Source organism: Podarcis vaucheri (assembly GCF_965113315.1).
Source record: "Podarcis vaucheri genome assembly, chromosome: 1".
Taxonomy (NCBI): Eukaryota; Metazoa; Chordata; class Lepidosauria; order Squamata; family Lacertidae; genus Podarcis; species Podarcis vaucheri.
The window spans coordinates 35,516,693-35,539,906 of NC_138759.1; the positions used below are offsets into that span (position 1 = coordinate 35,516,693).

At 45.7% G+C, this 23,214-nt stretch overlaps 1 protein-coding gene across 1 annotated transcript; it reads left to right on the forward strand.

Annotated features, from left to right (window-relative positions):
* Positions 1–73: 73 nt before the first annotated feature.
* On the forward strand, positions 74–22,835 carry LOC309527216 (uncharacterized protein). The gene is made up of 8 exons (XM_082213842.1): positions 74–192; positions 11,457–11,578; positions 13,280–13,418; positions 15,032–15,153; positions 19,420–19,530; positions 20,497–20,603; positions 21,869–21,959; positions 22,540–22,835. Exons 1-8 carry the CDS (start codon positions 96–98, stop codon positions 22,654–22,656), a joined length of 906 nt encoding a protein of 301 aa, XP_082069968.1. The 5' UTR covers positions 74–95; the 3' UTR covers positions 22,657–22,835.
* Positions 22,836–23,214: the final 379 nt, after the last annotated feature.

Sequence of the window (23,214 nt, forward strand, 5' to 3'; positions counted from 1 at the left end):
GAGGTCAGAGCCTTTGCTGACGTATATCGATTCCGCCAGTCAGGATTGTGAGGGCGGTCTTCCCGGCGCATGCGCGGTGTTTCGGTAGGTAAAGCATGGATTTCCCTTCGGCTCGCCAGGCTGTTTTGAACGTGCTGCGGGGTGCGCGGGCGGGGGATCTGCCCCGCCTGCTTCACTGGATGAGAACGACCAGTAAGCAGCGTTTCTCCTCGGGTCCTGTCAGTTTCTCCACTACCTGTTCCTTCCTGCGCTTGCATTACAGTTTTCTTACGGGCGAGACCTGCAACAAAATGTTGCAGCATGGGGTGTTCTTGTTCAGGCTACCCCTCCCCCAATCAGGGGCGCCGACTTATAAAAAATATTGGGGGGGCCCATACCGGGGTCCTGCCGCTGCTTCGCTCGGGTAGCCGGGAGAACGCAGTTTGAGGTGGCGGTGTTGGGGAGAGACCCTCGCTCAGGGCGCCACGAGACTTGGCGGCCGGCGGCCTATCTGGGGGGTTTTGGAGCGTATTTCGGCGGAGCGATTGGGGAGGAGGGGGCTTGTTGCCGGATTCTTCAGCTGGGCCGGAGATCCGCTGCTGGGGGGTCCCTGGGCCAAGTTGTGAGCACGGCCTGCTGAAGGGAGATCCAGCCGATTGCGCGACGGGGACGGCCGGGGCTCTCCGGCTAGGGCACGCGGCTGGCTGGCTGGCTGGCGAGGGAGCAGGTGGGGAGGAGGCGGGGGTCCTCACTCTCTTAGGAAACGCGCCCGCGCGCCCGATTGCCACGAAGTCCGAAGGGTGCGTGTGTGGAATTAAAAAGCAAAAACGAGATACGGGCAGGGCAGGGCAGGCAAAGAGTTTTCCGCAAGAGGATGGAGGGCAGGTTGAAGAGAAAATCACTCAGGATGAGACAGTCAAATCAGCCATGATAAAATGGGCTCAGGATATTGGGTATAACATCATGTTTGAGGACTGGGAAAGGTTATGGACCACCGGAATGAAATTCACGGCATGTAATGCCTTGAAGGAAAATATTATGAAAATGATTTATAGGTGGTACATGACCCCAGTCAAGCTTGCAAAAATATATCACCTGTCTGATAATAAATGTTGGAAATGTAAGGAGGCTGAAGGGACATTCTTTCACCTCCGGTGGACTTGTCCAAAAGTGAAGGCCTTCTGGGAAATGATCTATAATGAGTTAAAAAATGTATTTAAGTATACCTTTCCCAAGAAACCAGAGGCCTTCCTCTTGGGCATTGTTGGCCAGAAAGGGTTAAAGAAGGATAGAACTTTCTTTATGTATGCAACTACAGCAGCAAGAATACTTATCGCAAAATATTGAAAAACACAAGATTTGCCCACACTGGAAGAGTGGCAGACGCAATTGATGGACTACATGGAACTGGCTGAAATGACTGGCAGAATCCGAGATTTGGGAGAAGAAACAACGGAAGAGGACTGGAAAAAATTTAAGGACTATTTACAAAAACAATATAAGTTGTATGAATGTTAAAAATTTACACGATTCGGAAACTATAGCTTCAGCAATTAGATTTGGGAAACAGGAAATTATATTTTAAGTAAGAAAAGGTCAAAATCTAAGGTAATACTATGTTTAATTTAAGATATAAGTAACTGGTGAAAAGTATGTTAAATTTAGAGGTATAGTATTTGAAAAGTACAAAATAAGGTACGAAACAAGGTAATAATTTGCTGATATCTTTATTATAAAGAATGCAGGGTAAGGGAGATGCGAGGAAGTCCAGTTAGTTAAATAAAAATGTGTTGAATGGTTGGTTTTCTTTTCTTCTTTTTCTTTTTTTCTTTTTCTTGTTCTTTTACTTTTTTCTTCAGTGTATGTTTCTAACTTTGTATTTGAAAACTTAATAAAATATTTATTAAAAAAAAAAGGAGAGAAAATCCTTTCGCTTTTCTGGGGCGCAGGGAAGTCTCAGAGCCGGAGGTTGGGGAAGGGACCCCCTTTGCTCTGCCCTCTTCTCCCGTCTTAGATTCGCATGGGGGTCCCCGCCCGAGCTTGCGTGGCCACCGGGCCACACAAGGGCCGCGCTCTACGCGGCGCACCTTGCTAGCCGCGCAGCTGTCCTCCGCGGCTGCGGAGCGGCCCTGCGCCGGTGCCCAGCCCCTCTGGGAGCCCGCTGCACTGCCAATGACAAGTGGGCGACGTCGCGGGCGGGGAAGGCGTGCTTTCTTTCCCGATCCTTCATCCTCCCAGTCTTCCAGCCCTTTTTTGGGTTGGAAGCTCGTCTCGTTCGCCCTTCTCCTTTCTTCACCCTGCGCGCAATTTTCCTCCCTCGTCTCCCTCCCCATTTCTCCTTCCTTCCTTCCTTCCTTCCTTCCTTCCTTCCTGATTGACTGACTGACTGACTGACTGACGGGCTTGGGCTCGGGCTCGGGCAGCCACAGCGTCGGCGGTGTTGGCGATCGGCGGCGCGGGGGGATGGCCCTCCCGGGGGAGCCGGCGCTGCTCAATGGGGTTGCCAAGGAGACAGGCCGGCCGCCCCCCGGCCCGGCGCCCCCCGCCGCGCCGGTGCCCGTTATCGAGCTGGTGCGCACCGGGCGCCCTATAAAAGCCACGGACGCGCCAAGCGTCGACAGGCAGAGCCAGCGCGGCGGCGGCGCTCTGCTGGAGGGGCGCCCGAGATTATTGGGGGGGCTGAGCCCCCCCAAACGAATTTTTGAGGGGGCTCGGGCCCCCTCAAGCCCCATGGAGTCGGCGCCTATGCCCCCAATTCAGTCACCCCCAATAATCGGTCAATATTCAGGACCCACTGAGTCTGCTCAGTCATCGACCAGTTGTTTGGGGCCGTCTTCCCTCCCTTGCCCCAATTTAGTGTGTTACTTTGGCTTCCACCAAGCCTAATGATAGTTTGCATGTTTCATGTTCCCAGTCAGTACACCTCTGTAACCAGGTTGTACAAAAGCGCAAGGGTCAGGACTGTTTCCTTCATGATCAACTTTCTGTCGCAGGCATCTGATGGCTGGCATGAGAAGCATGATGCTGGACCTAAGGGCCATGTACTGGTTTTGGAAGCCAATGCAGTCTTAAAATAGCATGTTCTTCATATTCGGGCTGCAAAATCCTGTAAAATTGGGGGAAGTTTCCTTTTTGATATCAAGATGCTTTCAATATGTTGAGTATGTAGCAATACTACCAGTTTGAGAGCCAGTTTGGTGTAGTGGTTAAGAGCGGTAGTCACGTAATCTGGGAAACCGGGTTCGTGTCTCCGCTCCTCCACCTGCAGCTGCTGAGTGACCATGGGCCAGTCACACTTCTGTGAAGTCTCTCAGCCCCACTCACCTCACAGAGTGTGTTGTGGGGGAGGAAGGGAAAGGAGAATGTTAGCCGCTTTGAGACTCCTGAAGGGGAGTGAAAGGCGGGATATCAAATCCAATACCTGATAAATTTATAACCCTTGGGCAACTTAATCCTTGGGCAATTTTTGCTTTTTGGCTGTTAATAACAGATTATCAATTATCTGTGTATGCATTTATTGATCATAACTGCTTATGAGTGCAAGGTATCGATTACCTGTGCTGAAATCATATGTCAAAACACTTCAGACTTAAGTGTGTGTGTGTGTTGTTGTTTTTAAGCGAAGCACAGACTATAAAGGAACCTGTGATCCTTCATATATTGTTGGATTACAAACCCCTTCACCCCTGATCATTGGCCATGCTGTCTAGGGTTGATGAAAACTGGAAACTTAGCCACATCTGTTCCCAATACCTGGCATAAACTGCAGAAATGTAGAAAAACTTGTCACATAATTCCTTAATATGTATTTATGAATATAACTAATAATTGAAATTACTCAGCATTAATTAGTGCACATTTGCAGTATGGAAAGCCATTAAACAGCCTCGGCCCAGTATACCTGAAGGAGCATCTTCACCCCCATCATTCTTCCCAGACACTGAGGTACAGCGCCGAGGGCCTACTGGCGGGTCCCTCATTGCGAGAAGCAAAGCTACAGGGAACCAGGCAGAGGGCCTTCTCGGTAGTGGCACCCACCCTGTGGAACGCCCTCCCATTAGATGTCAAAGCAACAAACAACTACCTGACATTCAGAAGACATCTTAAGGCAGCCCTGTCCAGGGAAGTTTTTAATATGTGACATTTTAATGTATTTTTGGTCTCTGTGGAAGCTGCCCAGAGTGGCTGGGGAAACCCAGCCAGATGGGCGGGGTACAAATAAATTATTATTATTGTTATTATTATCTGTTATTTGTTTCATCCCAATAGTTATCGTCCTCACAATGTTGGTACCACTGTGTTAGGTTGTTGAAACAGTCATGTTCTCTAACACATGTAAAACTGGTAATGGGTACATTATTTCCATCTTGAACCTGAAAACAGTTGTCGTCAAAGAACATTTGCAATACACCAGGCAGAAGAACAAGGGAGCTGGGAGGTAGTACTTTCTTCCAGGATGAATGTCATGGCAAGAGGAAGACTTTTGGCCACAACCACTAACTAAAGAACAAGTAGTATTGGGGAACATATCCTCCTCCCAAAAAATGCACTGCTCCAACTGTTGGTTTCTTTGGGAATCTCTGACCTCTGTTGTTGGCCAAATGAACAGGGATGTGTAGTTTGGGTTATCTTAATACAGACTTTGAGATTTAAAATATTTTAAAATAAAATAGCATTACAAGTTGTCATTTTGGATTCATATTAATAGATCAGGTAACCAGCAGGTGATGGATTTGAGCTCAGTACATTGAAAAATATGGAATCATCAACATCAACACAGCCCCTTACTTGTATCTACTTTCCAGATGTTCCTCTCCTGCACCCTGATTACAGCTGGTGTGAATTTTTTCTCTGGTCAGCTGGTGTTTGGATCTTTGCAGCACTGCCCCACAATGGCATTGTGGTGCTGCTATTAAGAGTTTTTGGGTGGCTGCATCAGTAAAAGTTTGTGACCCGTCTTGCTTAGAAAACACTAAAATACTTTTTCCTTTCGCATACGTAGTATAAAAGAGGAGTTCTACCAAATTACAGAAACCCCATGGTTTTATACCGTAATAGAAATAGACATTGCTATCTTTAGGCAGCTGCTTGGCAACCCTTCCTTCACTGTTGCGCAGTTGGTGTGGTCTTCCCACAAACTGTGAGGTGTATGTTGCTAAATTTACTGATGGCTTAAATTCATTTTTCCCATTATGGTGCAAATGAGCTCAAATAGCACCCTGAAATCATCAGCAATCTCTTTTATTTTATTTTATTTTATTTTATTTTATTTGCATCCTATCCTTCATGGAGCTTGAGGAGGTAGCAGATATGATTTTCCGTCCTTCCATTTTATCCTCAGAAGAACCCTGTGAAGTAGGTTAGACTAAGAGACAGTAAGTGACACATGGTCAGCTTCATGGCTGAGGTGGGGTTTGAACCCCTGGTCTTAGTCCACCGCTTTAACTACTGCACCACACTGGCTGAACAGATATGAACGAGTATTGAACAGACGACAGGCACTGAATGATTTTAACATCTGTGCTGGACCCACCTTGGGATGGCCAGCTTAGGACTTCATGCAACTATGACAACCATGGGACTTGGCCTGTATACCACTGGCCTGTATTCAGCAGGAAAAACTCTGAATCTGGTCTTTGTTGTTGGGTTAATTATCTGGAATTGAGGGTAATACACCATGTGGTAATACATATCAAGGCCTCTGTGGTGGTACCCCAGTTGCAGGATATCCTCTCCCTGTAAACTTGAGTAGCAGCAATGCTTTTGGCATTTCAGTTCCAGGGGAAGACCTGGTTGTTTGCCAATACATTTGTGGGATGTTGGACTCCTGCTGTAATTCTGGGTGTTTTTATGACTGAACTTTTAATGCCATGTTTTTAACCTGCACTTAACTATCTGTAATTGCTCTTGTTTTATGTTGTAACCTGTCTGGAATCACATAATGAATTGCAAACTAAAAATACATTTAATAAAGGGAATATGTAGGCCACCTCTACTTCCATCTCCGAGACAAGGGTAGGTTACCCTTTATCTCAATCATCTTCTCAAGAAACATTTGTGCTGTACTACTAGTTTGCATATGGGAATGGAGTCTGTGCATATCTGCTGAGAAGGAAAGCCCATTGGATTCAATGGGTTTTACTCCCAGGTAACTGCAAAGGATTACAAGCAAGATATGTTACAGCCTTAGAGAATGCATCCTGTTTCTTTTCTTTCTCTTGAGGGAGAGTTTTACAACTGATGTTATTGGGATCCTGGTTTCAGATTTCAGAATACTGGAGGGCATCTACCCTATTCACCTGGATTTCGGGTGGGGAAGCACGCCTTTGCTGGAGAGACAGAAATAGCCTTTGCTTTGTTCTATTGCTTCTCTAGTTAGTGAAGTGGGTGATCTGCTTGAGCAGCTGCTTGCAAGCAGCCGGGAAAGAACAGGGTTAGGAGAGTAAAGTCATAGACTGCATGCATGTCATATATTTAAAGCATATCACTTTCCCTGAAGAATCCTGAGAACTGTCATTTATCTGCTCACACTTAACACCCTTAAAGGGAAAGGGGCCCCTGACCATTAGGTCCAGTCATGGCTGACTCTGGGGTTGCAGTGCTCATCTCGCTTTACAGGCCGAGGAAGCTGGAGTACAGCTTCCGGGTCATGTGGCCAGCATGACTAAGCCGCTTCTGGCAAACCAGAGCAGCGCACAGAAACGCTGTTTACCTTCCCGCCGGAGCGATACCTATTTATCTACTTGCACTTTGACGTGCTTTTGAACTGCTAGGTTGGCAGGAGCAGGGACCGAGCAGCAGGAGCTCACACCGCTGTGGGGATTTGAACCGCCGACCTTCTGATCGGCAAGCCCTAGACTCTGTGGTTTAACCCACAGCGCCACCCGTGTCCCTTTCTTAACACCCTTAGCAAACTTCAAATTCCAGGATTCTTTGGGGGGGCAGAAATGTATGCAGCCATAGTTTAGACAGGAAAACCCTTCAAAACCCATCAATACCAGCTATTGCACATAGATGCTGCCCTCATGTTACCGGTGAATGTTGTCAGCCTACAGTCATGAGCTGACATGGGGTGGTAGCTAAGCTGAGGGGAGGTTCCCTCTCTGCTACAGTATGTATGTTGCATTAAAGGTAAAAGGTAAAGGACCCCTGGACGGTTAAGTCCAGCCAAAGGTGACTATGGGGTGTGGTGCTCATCTTGCTTTTCAGGCCGAGGGAGCTGGCGTTTGTCCACTTTCCGGGTCATGTGGCCAGCATGACTAAACCACTTCTGGTGCAATGGAACACCATGACAGAAGCCAGGGCGCACAGAAACACCTTTTACTGTACCTTCCTGCTACAGCGGTACCTATTTATCTACTTGCACTGGTGTGTTTTTGAACTGCTAGGTTGGCAGGAGCTGAGCAGAGCAACAGGTACTCGCCCCATTGCGCAGATTCGAACTGCCAACCTTCCGATCAGGAAGCCCAAGAGGCTCAGTGGTTTAGATCACAGCGCCACCTGTGTCCCGCGCATCTTATTACCAGGTGCTAGAAACTAAAGGAGAGTCAAGTGTTGTTGCACTCAGGTCCTGTTATATGACTTCCCATGGGCGCCTGGTTACTCACTGTGAGAACAGGATGCTGGCCTAGATGAGCCACTGGGCAGATTCAGCAAGTCTGTTGTTATTTTTATTAGGCCTTGTTTTTCTCTGACCCATAAAGGACAGCCACAGAGTATAAAGGTTTCTTACATGTCTCTGCTTCCACATTCCATCCATGAAAGGCGATTGCTGCTTCCAGAACCAAGTCCAGGGAGCCAACTCTACGGAAACTTGGCTCACATTCTCTGCTTGAGAGGGAGAGAGAGAATAAAGCATGGGTGAATTCACTCCTTGCTCTGCTCTTCTTGTGGGGGAGAGAGGTTTGGAAGATAGTATTACAGTGGTGCCCCGCAAGACGAATGCCTCATAAGACAGAAAACCCGCTAGTCGAAAGGGTTTTCCGTTTTTGAGCTGCTTCGCAAGAGGATTTTCCCTATGGGCTTGCTTTGCAAGACGAAAACATCTTGCAAGTGTTCCGATTTTTTTCCGCTCCCCCCCTTTTTCTAAGCCGCTAAGCCGCTAATAGCCTTTTAGCCGCTAATCCGCTAAGCCTTTAATAGCCGCTAAGCCTTTAATAGCCGCTAAACCGCTAATAGCGCTAAGCCGCTAAGCCGCCAAAAGGGTTGCTTTGCAAGACGAAGAAACCGCTAGACGAAGAGGCTCGCGGAACGGATTAATTTCGTCTTGCGAGCCACCACTGTACTTTCTCATAGCAGAGTTAGCACAATGGTGATTGCTCCAAGCACATTAAAACTCCATTTGATTTTACATCTGCCCTCGTTCACCTTTAAATATTTCCCACAAAATACTTAGGCTAGAATAAATCACAGACACAGCATTGCAAATAAGTGAATATTTTACTCAGAGTTTCAGCAGTTACAGCAAACAACTCTCCGTCTGTTGGCAGTAAAGTAAGAAGAAAAGGTTCCAAAGGAAAGACATTTGTCTTCTTACACAAATGAATCATGCAGAAGACGCAGGCTGTAAAAAATTTTCAGAGAGATTTTTCATTCACGTGGTTTTTCTTGGCTCCCAGCTTCTTCAAGGAACACAGGGGTGGGGTGAGGAAGCAAAGGCTGCTGGGAGCCTGCTGAGTTCCATCCTAGTTGGGATCAGAATAACCCTTTCATGCACGTAAGTGTGCGTCAGCAACTGCAGATTACTACAACTTGTCTCTGATATTATTTTCTCTTCATGTGGCAACACTTGTACACCATCAGAGATACCATTTTATCTCCTGAGTCCAGAGGCATTTTAGGTTCTGCAGTGAGTTCTGGTATGAAGGGTGTATGGGAGCTCCTATCAGCCTCAAGCCTATTATGGAGGTTTTTGCTGAGCTGAAGGGAAACAAACAGAATCGCACTTCAGTTCAATTATCTTGCTTTCAATCTAGCTGGCTGAGGGGTGCATTTTTTTCTGTCAAGGTTTTCCGTGTCAGCATGAGGACAGTAAACATGCATATTCAACTTTTAGTCTGTAACCCTTCTTGAAGATCTTGTGGAAGTAGCAAAGAGTTGCTTGCTACCGGAGCGCATCTACTGTATCTATATGCTTGGAAAGATGGCTAAAGAAAAAGTTAGCTAATTATAGAGTTGCATCCCATTCCTTGCGAACAAACTTCCCCTGCCTCTCCTCTCACCTGCCTGCAGGCCACCAGTCCTCTTGAACATATTTTAAGAGTTTGCAAGGAGCTGCAGCCAGGAAACCCCACTGTGTGGGAACACTTGCACAATGGCAACATTGGGTATAACCCATGGTACGTTCTGTAGCCACACTTAAAACAGCCACTGAGATAGGATGCATTTTTAGCTCATGTGGGATTTCAGTTGTTGCTGGGTTTTGCCTGCCACTTTCATACTGGAGTAACCGCAAGGTTTCAAATCCCTTTTTTTTCTCCCTTAGGAAAAAAACATCTCCTCAAGATGTTCCTTTAATTGGTAAACTGGGTGGGCCTGAATGACCAGTTTTGCAGGGAAATGCTGGCCTCCACCTTCCTCCCCAAAATACTGTAACTACAAATAACGATGCTTGAAACTACTTTGGGGAGTTACTGAGCTAAGAGAAATTGATTTAAAATAGTCTTACGGTTGCAGCCTAAAAATTGTGTCATAGCAGAATTCTATTGTCTGAGCTTTAAGTAGCTAGGTGAAAGGAAAGTGGCAACGTTGCCGGTGTACCTTCAATCATAACAGTACAGTGGTACCTCAGGTTAAGTACTTAATTCGTTCCGGAGGTCTGTTCTTAACCTGAAACTTCTCTTAACCTGAAGCACCACTTTAGCTAATGGGGCCTCGCGCTGCTGGAGCATGATTTCTGTTCTCATCCTGAAGCAAAGTTCTTAACCTGAAGCACTATTTCTGGGTTAGCGGAGTCTGTAACCTGAAGCGTATGTAACCCGAGGTAGCACTGTATTCTTCCTATTTACAGTTCTAGCCAGTCACTGCGTATCAGCCATGCCCACCTTTTAAAAGGCTTTTTGTACTTCTGCCTGCCTCTTGTATCTCAGTGCAGCGGCGTAGCGTGGGTTATCAGCACCCGGGGCAAGGCAAGTACAGTAATTTACTCTCCCAAGCAGCAGCAGCGAGGCTTCTCTTTCCCCCGCGCTCTCCTGGAGCTACCTCTTTTCTTTCCTTTTTCCCCCTTTCTCCAAGGCTTTTCGCTTTCTCTCCTTAATTGATTCCTCCTCCACACCGCAGCGTTTCCTGGCTGCTCCCCCCCCTTCCCCTCTCTCTCCTCCTCGCTCTGCTTGCATTGCCCTGCCCTGCCCTGCCTGAGGGCGCCCTGAGGAGACTCCGCTCTCCTTTTTGACCAGGCGAGGTGGAAAAGTCTCTTCCCGCCCCCTCGCCAGACTCCCTGCTCGGCTCGGCTCACTACGCAGGTGGCCAGTGGAGAGAGAGCCGCTATTACCATAAAGCTCCTCTCCCTCCGCTTCGCCAAGCTGTCAAAGCCCGGCAGCAGCAGGCGCAGCCAGACCCCCGCCAGCCAGCCCGCCCGCCCGCCCGGCTTCCTCTCCTTTTTTTGCCCGCGGCAGAAGGCTTCGCTCTCCCCCTTCCGCGACCTCCTCGCCAAGCCGAGCGAGCGCGGACTCCCTAACCCGTGGATTTTAGTAGGGGCAGAGAGCTGCTAGTGCGAGCGCGCCCCCCCGCCCATGTTGCGCCCGGTGCGGCCGGCCCCCTTGGCACCCCCCACGCTACGCCACTGTCTCAGTGGTCTTGTTTTGTCAAGGGAGTTTGCTATTAGAAGCAGTAATTTTCAGGGAAGAAGAGGGTAAGTAATAATACAGAAGGTAGCCTGAGCTGAAGAAGTCACCACGTTGCAGAAAATAGCTCTACAGGGAATAAAATGTATATTAACAGCCTGCAGGTCAAATTCTTAGTTTTGGAGACTTTATCACATTGATATTTAATACTGTTGAAGATACCTCATAAATGTCACTACTGAGCTATGCTTTCCCTCCATTTTCTCAATTACTGTTCCAACAAACCTTTGCTTATACCTTTTTTCCAAATATGAAATGTTTTTAAAAATGTACAAGCAAGCAGTTGCATGTTTTTGTCCCTCTTCCAATACTTCAAAAGCATCTTTGATGTTTAAATAGCTAAGTGAATGAAATACAATAACTTTGGTGGGAGCAAAGATTGCCGTGTTGGTAGGTTTCTACACCTTAAAGTAAATCTTAAAATAACCGAGTGCTTTTTGAAATGTAATGTCATCGGCATGTAAATCTGTCGCCTATAGGAAAAATAAGCAACAAAAGATGTGCAACAGCTCTTCAAATAAAAATCCTGAACATCTGGTATTGTGTGCAAGTAACCGTTGCATTAATATTGTTGATGCCTGATAGCGCCACACGATCATTTATTTATTTATTTATTTATACATATATTTTTTGTAGATGACTTTGATGAATTCACATCCAGTAACGATGATATTATTCTCAGAAGTATTGCTGAAGATCTTAGAGATTGTTTGCCAAAAGAGGCCATGCTCAGCTCCGAGCACCTTGCTCTCCAAAAAGTAAGTTTAGCTTTTGAGGCCTTCCCTTGTCAGATGGTTTAGTGATTTGGGTCAACCACTAGGACTATCAGGGACTTCTGTCTGATGCAGGTTGCTGAATGACTTGATTGAGTCACTGTCTGAACTTGAGCCCAGGGCATCTGTCCTTAACAGCTCAAGAAAGAGAAGAGCAGGGAATAAGCTTTAACTGCTGAAGAAGTGTCCTTGTGCTGATTGGCCCAGTGTAGGTCATGATGCTTGGTCATGCTTAATCATCTAAGCAGCAAAAACAGAATAAAACACTACAAAGCACTGATCAAGTTTTCAAGTTCCCCTGAATTCTTCTTCTACCTAAATGTTCCTTTGGGGGTTTTCCCCCCTATTATGCTCTAAACATATTTCTTCTCCCTCTGTTTCACCTATCTATACTGAATAAGATAGGGACGCGGGTGGTGCTGTGGGTTAAACCACAGAGCCTAGGACTTGCCAATTAGAAGGTCGGCGGTTCGAATCCCCGTGACAGGGTGAGCTCCTGTTGCTCGGTCCCAGCTCCTCCCAACCTAGCAGTACGAAAGCACGTCAAAGTGCAAGTAGATAAATAGGTACCGCTCCGACGGGAAAGTAAATGGCGTTTCCGTGCGCTGCTCTGGTTCGCCATGCTGGCCACATGACCCGGAAGCTGTACGCCGGCTCCCTCGGCCAATAAAGCGAGATGAGCGCCGCAACCCCAGAGTCGGTCACGACTGGACCTAATGGTCAGGGGCCCCTTTACCTTTTATCCTGAATAAGAGTTTTGAAGAATTCAAAAGCTTGCTCACTGTGACTTCCGAGTTGATCCTAATAAAAACAGTATACTGCAGTTATTTTTGGTTCCCACCTCTCCAAATGAACCAGCATAGCTGGCTGCAATCTTCATTTGTTTTGGGCAAAAATACTGAATTTAGCTGCCCGGGAGAGGGAGTCTAGAATTTCTACCACCTAAGTGTGACCTGGGTTATGAGGGTTACATGTCCTCTGCCTACGGGGGAACTAGTTTTGCTTCCATTGGCTCCTCTTAATCAGCTAAAATTAGTCACTATCTTTCCTCATATTACTCCACAATTTCCCCCCTTTTGATATTTGCTTTATAACAAAGATAGATATTCCAGCTAGCACTGGTGACATATTAAGTATCACACCAGTAAATGCAATCTATCTATCTATCTATTTCTCATTTATAGCTGCAGAAACTCTGCCGCCTTCAAAGTGCATCCTTAGTAGACAGCAATGTGGGGTCTCCAAATGAAACGCCTGGCCATGAATATAACTCATTGATGCAGCAGTATAATATATAATACTGACTCCTTAGACAGAGAAAACATGTTAAATTAGAGGTACAAAATAGTGAGGAAACAGGCATAATTTAGGTCAAGGGTTCCCAAACTGTGGTTTGTGGACCACCAGTGGTCTGAGAGCTTCCCTCGGGTGTTCCATGGTGTGCCTATAAAAATACAGTTAAAATTCATAGAGCAACCAGTACAGTGCATTATTATTGGTTCAATAGACAGGAAGATCATGAAGTGGCCAGCCAAGACTCACCACAATTTTCAAGTGGTCCTTTGTGGGGGCAGGGAGTTTTGGAGTGTAGTGGAACAGAAAGTCTAGGGCTTAAATTGTGTGCAGCTAGTACTGGGGGAAATATGCCGATTAATATACATGTTCATCTTTATGCTTCTCCTTCAGCTGCAACAGCAAACAAAACCCACAGTTCATATTGATGCATTCCTTTATGATGATGACTGTATTGACTCACTGTGTGAAGAAGGGAAGATGAGCAGATATTACTGTCTAATGTGCGGCTCTCACCGGACAGCACCATTAGGTAAGTACATAGATGATGTACTTGGAGGCCAAATGACAGCATTGGTCAATGTGTGCCTATGCAGTTGATCCAATGTTTTTGTCCTAAATCAAATATGGAGTAGCTTCAGGTTTCAGTCAGGTGTGGAACTATGCTTTTCAGAGTGAGCTGCGGAAGCATCAACAAGTTATTGTGCTCCCAGATGAAATGGGAAATAAGGTGAAAGTCCATTATAAAAAGGGAAATGGATTTGACTGCATGGTCTTGATTTATATAGTTTATTAACAATAGTAAAGTAATCTCCCTTTCATCTTGGCCACAGCAGTTGCTATGGAGAAATTACCGTATTTTTCGCTCTATAACACGCACCCGACCATAACACGCACGTAGTTTTTAGAGGAGGAAAATCCATAGGCATGCCACCCGTAGGCATTCCCTCCATAACACGCACAGACATTTCCCCTTACTTTTTAGGAGGAAAAAAGTGAGTGTTATGGTGCAAAAAATACGGTAGGTATCTTAATGCTGTTGAAGTGAGCTGAATTTCTGATGTGAAAGATTTTCCAGGTTTATTTTGATGCATGCAAGACTTAACATGTGTACATGTATTGTCTTGGAAGACAGCACTTTGTGTTTTGTAGTTGTTTTTAAAATTTGCAATAAAGTTTATAAAAAAGGAACAAAACCAATAAACATAAATTAACTTTTAATTTTAGTTCAGGTAAATCGGTGGGGTTGTTTATGTCTTAGGTGTAACTTGTAACTAAAATGTGTGTGTGTTTATTACACCAACATTAATTTTTCCAGTTAAAAGTGTGTTTGCTAAAACCGTTGAAGTTGAGCATAAACAATTCCCTTTAGGGAGAAAGTTCCAAAGTCAGGATGTCACTACAGAGAAGACCCTAAGTTGCATTCAGGGAATGTCTGGAGGACAGAGCAGACTCATATCTGCAGCCCCCCCCCCCTTTCAAGTTCTGTACCGATAGCTGGAATGCAAAAATGAAGCCTGCACTTGTGCAGAGAAAAGCTTTGTATGTTTAATTAGGAACCCTGCCCTTTGCAAGTTTCTGTTTGCAGAGAGAGCTCATCTATATACCAGTTGTGTATGCATCCTAGGCTCTGCTCAGACTTTCAGTTGAACATATGGCTTTCTAGGTTGGAGGATGTGGTCCTGATTTCCCCACCATGTGTTCATATGTGAAAAGTACTCTGATCTGTTCTTCATTTTGTTCACAATTCTGTTCAAAGAACAATGTGAAGCAGACCCATAGCACTTACTAGACAGTTAAGATCTCACAAAGTATCATTTAAACCGTTTACTCTTCAGTAGTTGCACTTAATTTATGCTATATTACTTAAAATTGAGTGGGAAATGTGTCCAATGCTAGTCTCACCCTGTATTATTAAGGTTACTTTTTAAGTAAAGAAATACAGAATCGTGTCCAGTCTGATGTTTTACTCAAAATTATAAAGATGTGAATGTGGTGGGGATATTATTCTCAGCAGACAAGTGGGAAAATGATAATTCTTGTTGGAAAGGTGTTTTAATCCATGTTCTACTAAACATTCAACAGTGTTTGATGATTGTTCCAGCAAGGCGGCATATTTAAAATTATTTTGCTCTTCTTTCCCAGAGTTCATTTCTCATTCCTTTTCCATCTCGGAACTGAAGTTTCTCTTTCGGCATGTACTGCCTGATCTGACAGGAAAAGTGGTGGTTGACATTGGTTCCAGACTTGGTGCGGTCCTCTTTGGGGTAAAACCCAGTCCAGGAATTTCTTAACAATTTCCTGCGATGTATCTTTTTTCCTGTTTCTGGTGGTTATTCTATGCTTCTGTGCTATGTGTTGTCCTGCAGATACGCTGCTTAATGTTATAGCCTACCTTGCTCAAAATTTTGTTCACAACATGAGTGGTATATTACTGGACATCTTACTCCAAACCCAGATGTGATATGACTACATTCTCCTCTCTAAGCCAGAAAGACACGGGTGCAATGACATATTACAGCCACTTTGTTATTATAACTGCCCAATAAGTCTCTGGATAATGAGGGGGGGCTGGGCTGGTGATGGTTTTGGGCAAATCCAGCTCAGGTTTCTTCATCCCGCTCAATAGTTAAAAGAATTGTTTCAGCAGTTTATAGGAAATAGATATCAGGAAGCCATTGCCCAGGTTCAGTTTTGCAGTCATGCTTTGCTTCACCGTAAAGTAGACATCTGTGTATAATTTTGGTTCTCAAACTTCGTGTGTGCCTTCCTAGGCTACAGCCTTAGGGAAGGGCTGGAATTTAATAGTAGAGCACAGGCCTCAGACACTGAACAGCTTCTGCAAGTCAGTGTAGATACTTCGAAAGATCCAAGACAGCCTCATATTTCAATATGTTCCCCTTGTTACCAAGAAAAATCAGCAGTTGCTTACCTAGCTAAACTCTTCCTTATCAGAGACTACAGAGAAAGTCTACTACTCCTCCCAATTATGTAGTATCATCAGGTAATGTCTGTGTTGCTTAAGCAAGATTTTGGCTTGTCTCCTGCCTGAACCTGAATTTGTTATAGTCAGTTCTTTGGTTACTGTTGTTGTATTATCTTATGGTTTGATTGACTGACATTGATCCCTTAAGTGCTCCTTCAGATTAAGGAAGGCAGGATAAAAAACCCTTAATAAATAAACAAAAGAAAAGCATAGGACCATAGCATTTTATCAAAAGGTCTTAAGGAGTTCTTTAAAAATATTAAGCTGCCCCCATGGGCATAATCTTGATCAGAAAGGGGAGCTTTTCTTCCTTAGAATACCTTCCTAGATACTCTGAACACTTGTGTAAAGGATTCAGTTATTTCTTGGCATTCCCTTATTTCCTGGAATAACAAATGAAGTAGATGCAGTGTCAATTTTTGCTTAATTTATCTTAAATTAGAAACACTTGTTAACATTTGGAAAGCTGAAACTTTATGGTGTTATAAATGGAATATATCCTCCAGATAAAGCATAACTCATATTTTTAAAAATAGTTCTTTTCATCATATTCTTTGCTTCTATTTACAGAAGTGGCAATCTGCCATATTTACAGAAAGCTGTAATAGTTATCATTTAGGGGCATCTTAATATGTGGGTTTCTAGCATTTATCATGTTAAACCAGTGTTTCCCAACCGGTGTTCCGCGGCACACTAGTGTGCCGCGAGATGTTGCCCGGTGTGCCGTGGGAGGGAGGCGGGCGAGTCGGGCGGCGAGAGGCGGGGTGGCGGCGGCGAGGATCCGCGTCGAGCCGGGGGCAGCTCCGCGGTGGTGGTGCCGAGGTTTCTCTCTCCATTCTCCACACACACACACACACACACACAGGAAGTAACACAGGATCAGCTGACAGGACCCGGCCAATGGGGCGGCGGCGGGGCAGCGCGCGCAAAAGGGAGGAGCGCGAGACGGCGGCGCAGGGCGGGAGGGCGGCGCATTGCGCGTGCTCAAACCCGCCCTCCGAGGCGCAGAGGGGAGCTGGGCAAGCGCCTTCTTCAACCACGCGCTCGTTTAAAAGTTTCTCTTTCAAAAAGGAAACGTGGCTTTCTTCCACCCCATTGGCTGCGACTCCGCCCACTCCGTCCTCCTCCCCCTCGCCCGCCCGCGGCGCCTCGCTCCTCAGCCTCCGCCATGTACCGCTCGCTCCGCTCCCTCCAGCGCCTGAGTTGCGCCAGGGGCGCCGCCGTCCACGCGCGCCAGAGGGGCCCGCCGACCTGCAGCCGCCACGCGCAGCCACGGAGGATGGTGAGCGGCGCCCCCCCCGCTGCGCACGCAAGGGAGGGAGGGAGGCGCAAGGGCGTCAGAGGTGACCTTTGCCGGCCTCTTGCGGGACAGGCGCCTCCTGAGCGGCTGAGGGGCCCCTTCCCGCCTTTGTGGGCCTGACGCGGCCTCAGGGTTCCCTCCCTCTCTCCACATATATAAATTGGCTTTTATTATTAGCACTTTCGCATTCCTTTTTCTCCCTCCCAGGAGCTCCGGTGGGGGGGCGGGGGGGGCTCCCCGCCATTTACCCCCCACAACAACCCTGTGAGGGAGGCCGGGCTGAGAGGATTCCAACCCGCGTCCGCCCCCGCTGCTTCCTTCAAGTGGCGTCCTGGGCGAGGACAACATTTGACGGCCCCTCCCTCAAATATCCCTCATTTTCGCAATAATTCATTTTGGTACAGCTGCTTTTTCCAACGGATCTGTTCAGTGTTGTTATTTGCGCCCCTCTGCCGCCAGCAGCGTCCCAAATCCAGCGCTGCTCCCCTCCTTAGGATGCCAAGCACTCTGAATTGGGAAGTGGCTCCCTTGGGAAGAGGGAGGCTTGCCTCCAAGTAAAGATGAATATGAAAGTACCTTGTTTTTAAGGGCCTGCGGTGGTGGTGGCTGTTTAACATCCAAGGCTCACAACACAAAAACACAAAACTACATTACATGGGACAGTGGTACCTCGGGTAACTGAGGCTTCAGGTTACAGACTCCACTAACCCAGAAATATTACCTTGGGTTAAGAACTTTGCTTCAGGATGAGAACAGAAATCGTGCTCCAGCATTCAATTTTTTTATAATAATCTAAAAAAGTTAACTACAGCTTTGAAACTTCCCAGGAGAGGCCGCCCAGCGCGGGGCTCTCGCCGTCTGCCTGCCTGGCTGCCTGCGAGCTCGGCGGGCAGCGCCTCCGTCCGCAGCGCCCGCCTCGCGGCTCTCATTCCCTGCCCCTGCCAAAGCTCACCCAGCCAAGCCGCGCTCTCCTTCCTGCCTCGCTTTGCTGCCTCCTCCCCCCCCCCACCCCCAAAGCTTGGAGGTTCCCTGGCGCCGGCCCGCAGGTTTGACCCCCTTCTCACACCTGTTCGCGCTCCTTGCACGGAATGGGGCGGATGGGGAGGAACGGGGCTCGCCGCTGCCTCCGCTCGCCCTCCCCCCCTCCGCCGGCGGTCCCGCGATTCTTGGCTTTTTGGTGGTTGGCACAGAAGGAAGGCAAGGGGGGGGGAATTGAAACTTACACTTTCGTGCGTCCCTCCCGGCGTGACGCTGCGCGCTGACGTCACGGGGCTGTGGTGTGCCTCGAGATTTTTTTCATGAAACAAGTGTGCCTTTGCCCAAAAAAGGTTGGGAAACACTGTGTTAAACCCATATACCGTATTTTTCGCCCCATAGGACGCTCCGCCTCCCTGCTGTTCCCCGAGCTTGTGGAGCTGGCAGCGGGGAGACGTGCGCTTCTCCCCGCCGCCAGCCTTCAGACCAGGTTGGGGGACCAAGCCTGGGGCGCGCTGTGCAGTGCGCCCCGTGCTTCGGGCTGCAGGCTGCTGCCCGCAAGCCTTGCGAGCCCGTGGGAACTCCCACTGGGCTTGCAAGGCTTGCGGATAGCTTCCTGAAGCCTGGAGAGCGAGAGGGGTCGGTGCGCACAGACCCCTCTCGCTCTCCAGGCTTCAGCGAAAGCCTGCATTCGCCCCATAGGACGCACACACATTTCCCCTTCATTTTTGGAGGGGGAAAAGTGCGTTTTATAGGGCGAAAAATACGGTAAGTTGATCAAGCCTCTTGTGAAACATTTATTCTAATTTATAAGATAAATTATTATGGCAGGGTAGACTTTCTATTGTAGGGCTAAACACTATTTTGAGCACTTGCTACCAAGCCCTCTGGAACAGGACCTGAAACTTTCTAAGATTCTTACAATCTCATCATATATATATATATATATATATATATATATATTTGCTTTCGTAGATTTTCACGGGTACAGGAATGCAGGTTTTGGTGTCTTCGGGTGTCTTCCCGTGTAAGAGTCGGGGTGTCTGTGCGACGTTTCGACGAGGTCTCACTCGTCATCTTCAGGCTGGTGCTTTCGGCTTCTTGTTACTGACTCTTACACGGGAAGACACCCGAAGACACCAAAACCTGCATTCCTGTACCCGTGAAAATCTACGAAAGCATATATATATATATATATATCAGTAAAGCTTAACATTTCATTTCAGTCCACCTATATATATATCTGTTTATCTACACTGGCTTTTCTTTTAGGGCTACTTTTATAGCTCAGCATCTCAGATCTTTGGTGTTGAAATGAATGCAGACTTTTGCCGGTTGCAGGAAGTTATCATTGCAAAATACCAACTTCATGGAAGAATAAAGGTAGTAACATATTTCTTAGTTTGTTTTATTTACAGCGAGGTTTTGAACTAGCAAGTCAATATTCATAGAAAAATAATGTCATTGGAGTTGCAATATCTTCGCAGTCATGCACATACCTGGTAGGATACCTCAAATAGTTGATGTTTGTAAATGATTACAAACCATCATGTGATTCAAACCAACTCCATAGCAGCCAGTACACTCAGCTCTAGAGTTAAACAGAAGCTGGAGGATATTCAATATTCTTAATATTGAATATTCTTAATATTGAAACAATGAAAAAGGTTTAAGATGATTTTAAGGTTTGACCAACAAGAAAAGAATAATAGTATTTAATATTTGTATAATTAGGTGTTCCAAGCACTTTATGTGTGCAATTTTGTGGTAATACGTATAATTCAATAAGAAAGGTCAGTATTTTTACACCCATATTGCAAATGGGGAGGCTGAGGCCAAGAGTAAGCGGCTTGCTTAGGGTCAGGGTCAGGGAGCCTCTGGCCTGCTGACCAACCTTAGCCCATCAGGTGTCCTGTTGGGCCTGTGAGACCATTTTGGACAAAGCAGCCATCAATCAGCTGGTTGTCAGGAGTCATTAAAGTGCTGTGCAAAGCAGGAACCAAGCACAAAGCAGTATCACACACCCCCAATCAGCTGATAAGATGGGAGCACTTCCTTGATCCAGTTGTTCTTGCCACCCTTTCGTTTCAGTAGCTGTTTCACTGTAAAGTGAAGCAGCTGCTGAAATAAATTAGGTGGGGAAGTCTTAAGTAGGATTCACCAAATGCACCCATCAGCCTTCTGCTTGTACAAGATGACTTTTTCCTCCTTTATGCCACTGCATCTTCAAAAAATGGCTTTTTGGGGGGAGAACCCCCAGAACAGTGGGAGGAGGGGGCTAATTTCAGTATTTGAGATTGTTGCCAGATGATCTTTCATGTTAGAAGCTTACAGATTTTTCCCCTTCAGGTACTTCATGCAGACATTTGTACTCAGGCGTCACTTCTTCAGAGTGCTGACATTGTTGTGATGAATAATGTTTTCGAATATTTCCTTGACAGCTCAGAACAGGCCAGGTAAGATATGTGTTCCTGAATTTTTTAGAAACTAGGAATACATTCCTGAGGATACGTTTAGACTTACACATTTTTCTTCTCTTTTAAATAGCTAGAATTGAAATGTATATTTAAGAAAAACGTAAGTTCCAGACTCTCAAACTCAAGTAGTTATTGTGAAGCAAGTCGTTTAAGCGATATATGATACATTTAATGTCAGCTAATAAAGGAGTCCAGTGGACAATATTAGAAAACCTGGAAACTGATGGTGATCCTATAAGTGCAAAAGTAAAAAATGAAGCTACCAGGCAGTTAACAACCTATGAGAAAATAATAGTGGGAGGAAACATAGTGGCGTAATGTCTAATTTCATCCATGCACAAAATTATTACAGAGGTACAATTTTGCCCACAGCAAAATTTAAGAAGTTGGTGGGTGGTAAATTGGAATTTAGACATAGAGGAAGAAGAGTGGAATAAATTATGGACGTAAGAGCCATACAAATTCCTATCAGCAACGACAAGGAAAAGAGCTCTCAATATAGTTGTTAAACTACCAACACCTACCAGCCCCAACCAGCATGGCCAGGAGGTTGGAGTGTTTTAGTCCCCCGCAGCTGGAAGGCCACAGGTTTCACATCCCTGTCCTCGCAGCAGCTGTGATAATAGTTGCCTCAAATGAGAGCCAGCCAATTTCCTCTCTTGTTATGCAGTGGCAGATATGTGACATTGCCTGAGGCTGGGATTGCAGCTATTATTTGGTACAAGTTCCTTGACCCAACTCCAGGCAATTCAATTAACACATACACTGTGACCCTGGATGACCCATTCTACAATGTTTGGTAAGCCCCACTAACCCTAGAGGCTTTTGGGGATGGGATACAGGGCTGTAGGATGGAAAGGGAAAATCCATTGTATTGAGGTGCCTTGTGCTTATGCGGTGGTAGATGCAACCTGTTATCAACATTGGTAATATTTCTTTTTGTATTTTTCAAAATATAGATGTTTTATAAATCTGGTTAATATTATTTCCCACAAACAGTGGGGTACACTTCATAATAATATTGTACTATAAAATAATTTTGCATATATGTCAGGCACATATCAAAGAGGCTGTAATACTCATGCAGGCCAAGCGAAGCTTCGAGTATTTTTCTCTCGGAGCACAAACGTCAAATGATGGATGATAATAGCTACACTTTGTTGGAACATGTCAGTTTGTGCTAAGCAAGTAATTTTCCATCAGGGTTGCACAAGCAAGTGAAATCTAAACTTACTTTCCCCTAGATCCTGGAAATTTATCAGGCAAAATGTAAGAAAGAAAGGTTCCTTATTAGTGACGTTGCCAAGCCTTGAGAAATCTCTTTCGGAGCTTCAGGTAAGTAGTTATTTTTCAAACTTTTCTGCAGTCAAGTCTTTATGGAAAAATCTTTTTTGAGATCTGCAACAGAAGCCCTCCTTGTGTGTCTACCTCCTAGATCAATGAGGTTGGTGGCAAGAGAGAGGACCATGGAGGTCCCATGGCTTCCTGCCAGTAGGTCTCGTATTTGGTGCTTTGGGAAGATCTGAGCATAGTGCTAGCAAACTGCCTGTTTCTCCCCTCGGGTTCTTAATGATTATACCTGTGAGAAAGAAGGACCGGGGTGGGGGGAAGCAACATGTGTCAATGGCAAGATGAAACTGTGATTTTGATCAGTTCACTGAGGGCCACAGTACTATCATTTGCAATGATATAGTTGAGAGAGATAGCAATGTGTGAAAACTACCAATACTGCAGTCCCAAATCCATCACAAGATATTGAAAACACACATGTACATTGCAAACCTTACCTGTGTTAGTCCTGCAGCAGAATAATATTTTATTTTGATAACCTTTTATTACCTGCCTTCATCAGTAGTCAAGAGGTCTGTATTCACTGGAAAGCAGGTGCAAATATGAAATTTTAATTTCTTTTCAGGTCGACATTCAGCTCAGCCAATGGGTGGAAGCTCTGCCATTGGACTACGATGTGTTTTTCGAAGAAGTTGCCGATAGAGAAGCACTTGAACAAATTCACTTGTACAGAATTCTCTAAGGCAAATGTGTACTGATATTGAAATTGCATTGAATTGCAGTGCTACAGTTCTTTTTTCAAGAATTCTTATTTTTATTCCTGTTTTTCATAATGCAAACACATAAACAATGAGCAATAAGAATAACCCAAACAGAGAGGCATACAAAGGCTCAAATAAAGTTCTTCTTTTGATATATCCACTTTGGTCAGTTGAGTGAGTCCTTCCATAAAGAGCCATGAATTTTCGGTGGGGTTGGAGTTGAGTGTGAGGAGGGCACAAATGATATAAAGCTGAACCTTACTGTATCAAAGTCACTTTCTTGTCCTCTGCCAATTTTTTGTCTGTCACTAAGGGATCCCAAGCCCTCCTTGTTTGGTTCATACAATACAATTTTTGATAACCTGGATATTTTGCCATTGTGTATAAATTAATTAGTAGGATTTTGTTTTGCCAGTTTTGAATCTTGTTGCAAGTTAGTGGTATGGGTAGTACTTGGAATAAGTATGTCAGTGGAAGTAATGTATTCATTTTGATTGTTGCAATCTTGCTTAACCATGCTATATTTAATTTTGACCAGT

Bases quoted from the DNA above. Each gene is read 5' to 3' on its own strand.
- LOC309527216 (XM_082213842.1), top strand. From the start codon at position 96: ATGGATTTCCCTTCGGCTCGCCAGGCTGTTTTGAACGTGCTGCGGGGT. The intron at 11,579-13,279 runs GTAAGTTTAGCT...CTTCTCCTTCAG, and splicing joins AGCACCTTGCTCTCCAAAAA to CTGCAACAGCAAACAAAACC. The intron at 13,419-15,031 runs GTAAGTACATAG...CTTCTTTCCCAG, and splicing joins TCACCGGACAGCACCATTAG to AGTTCATTTCTCATTCCTTT.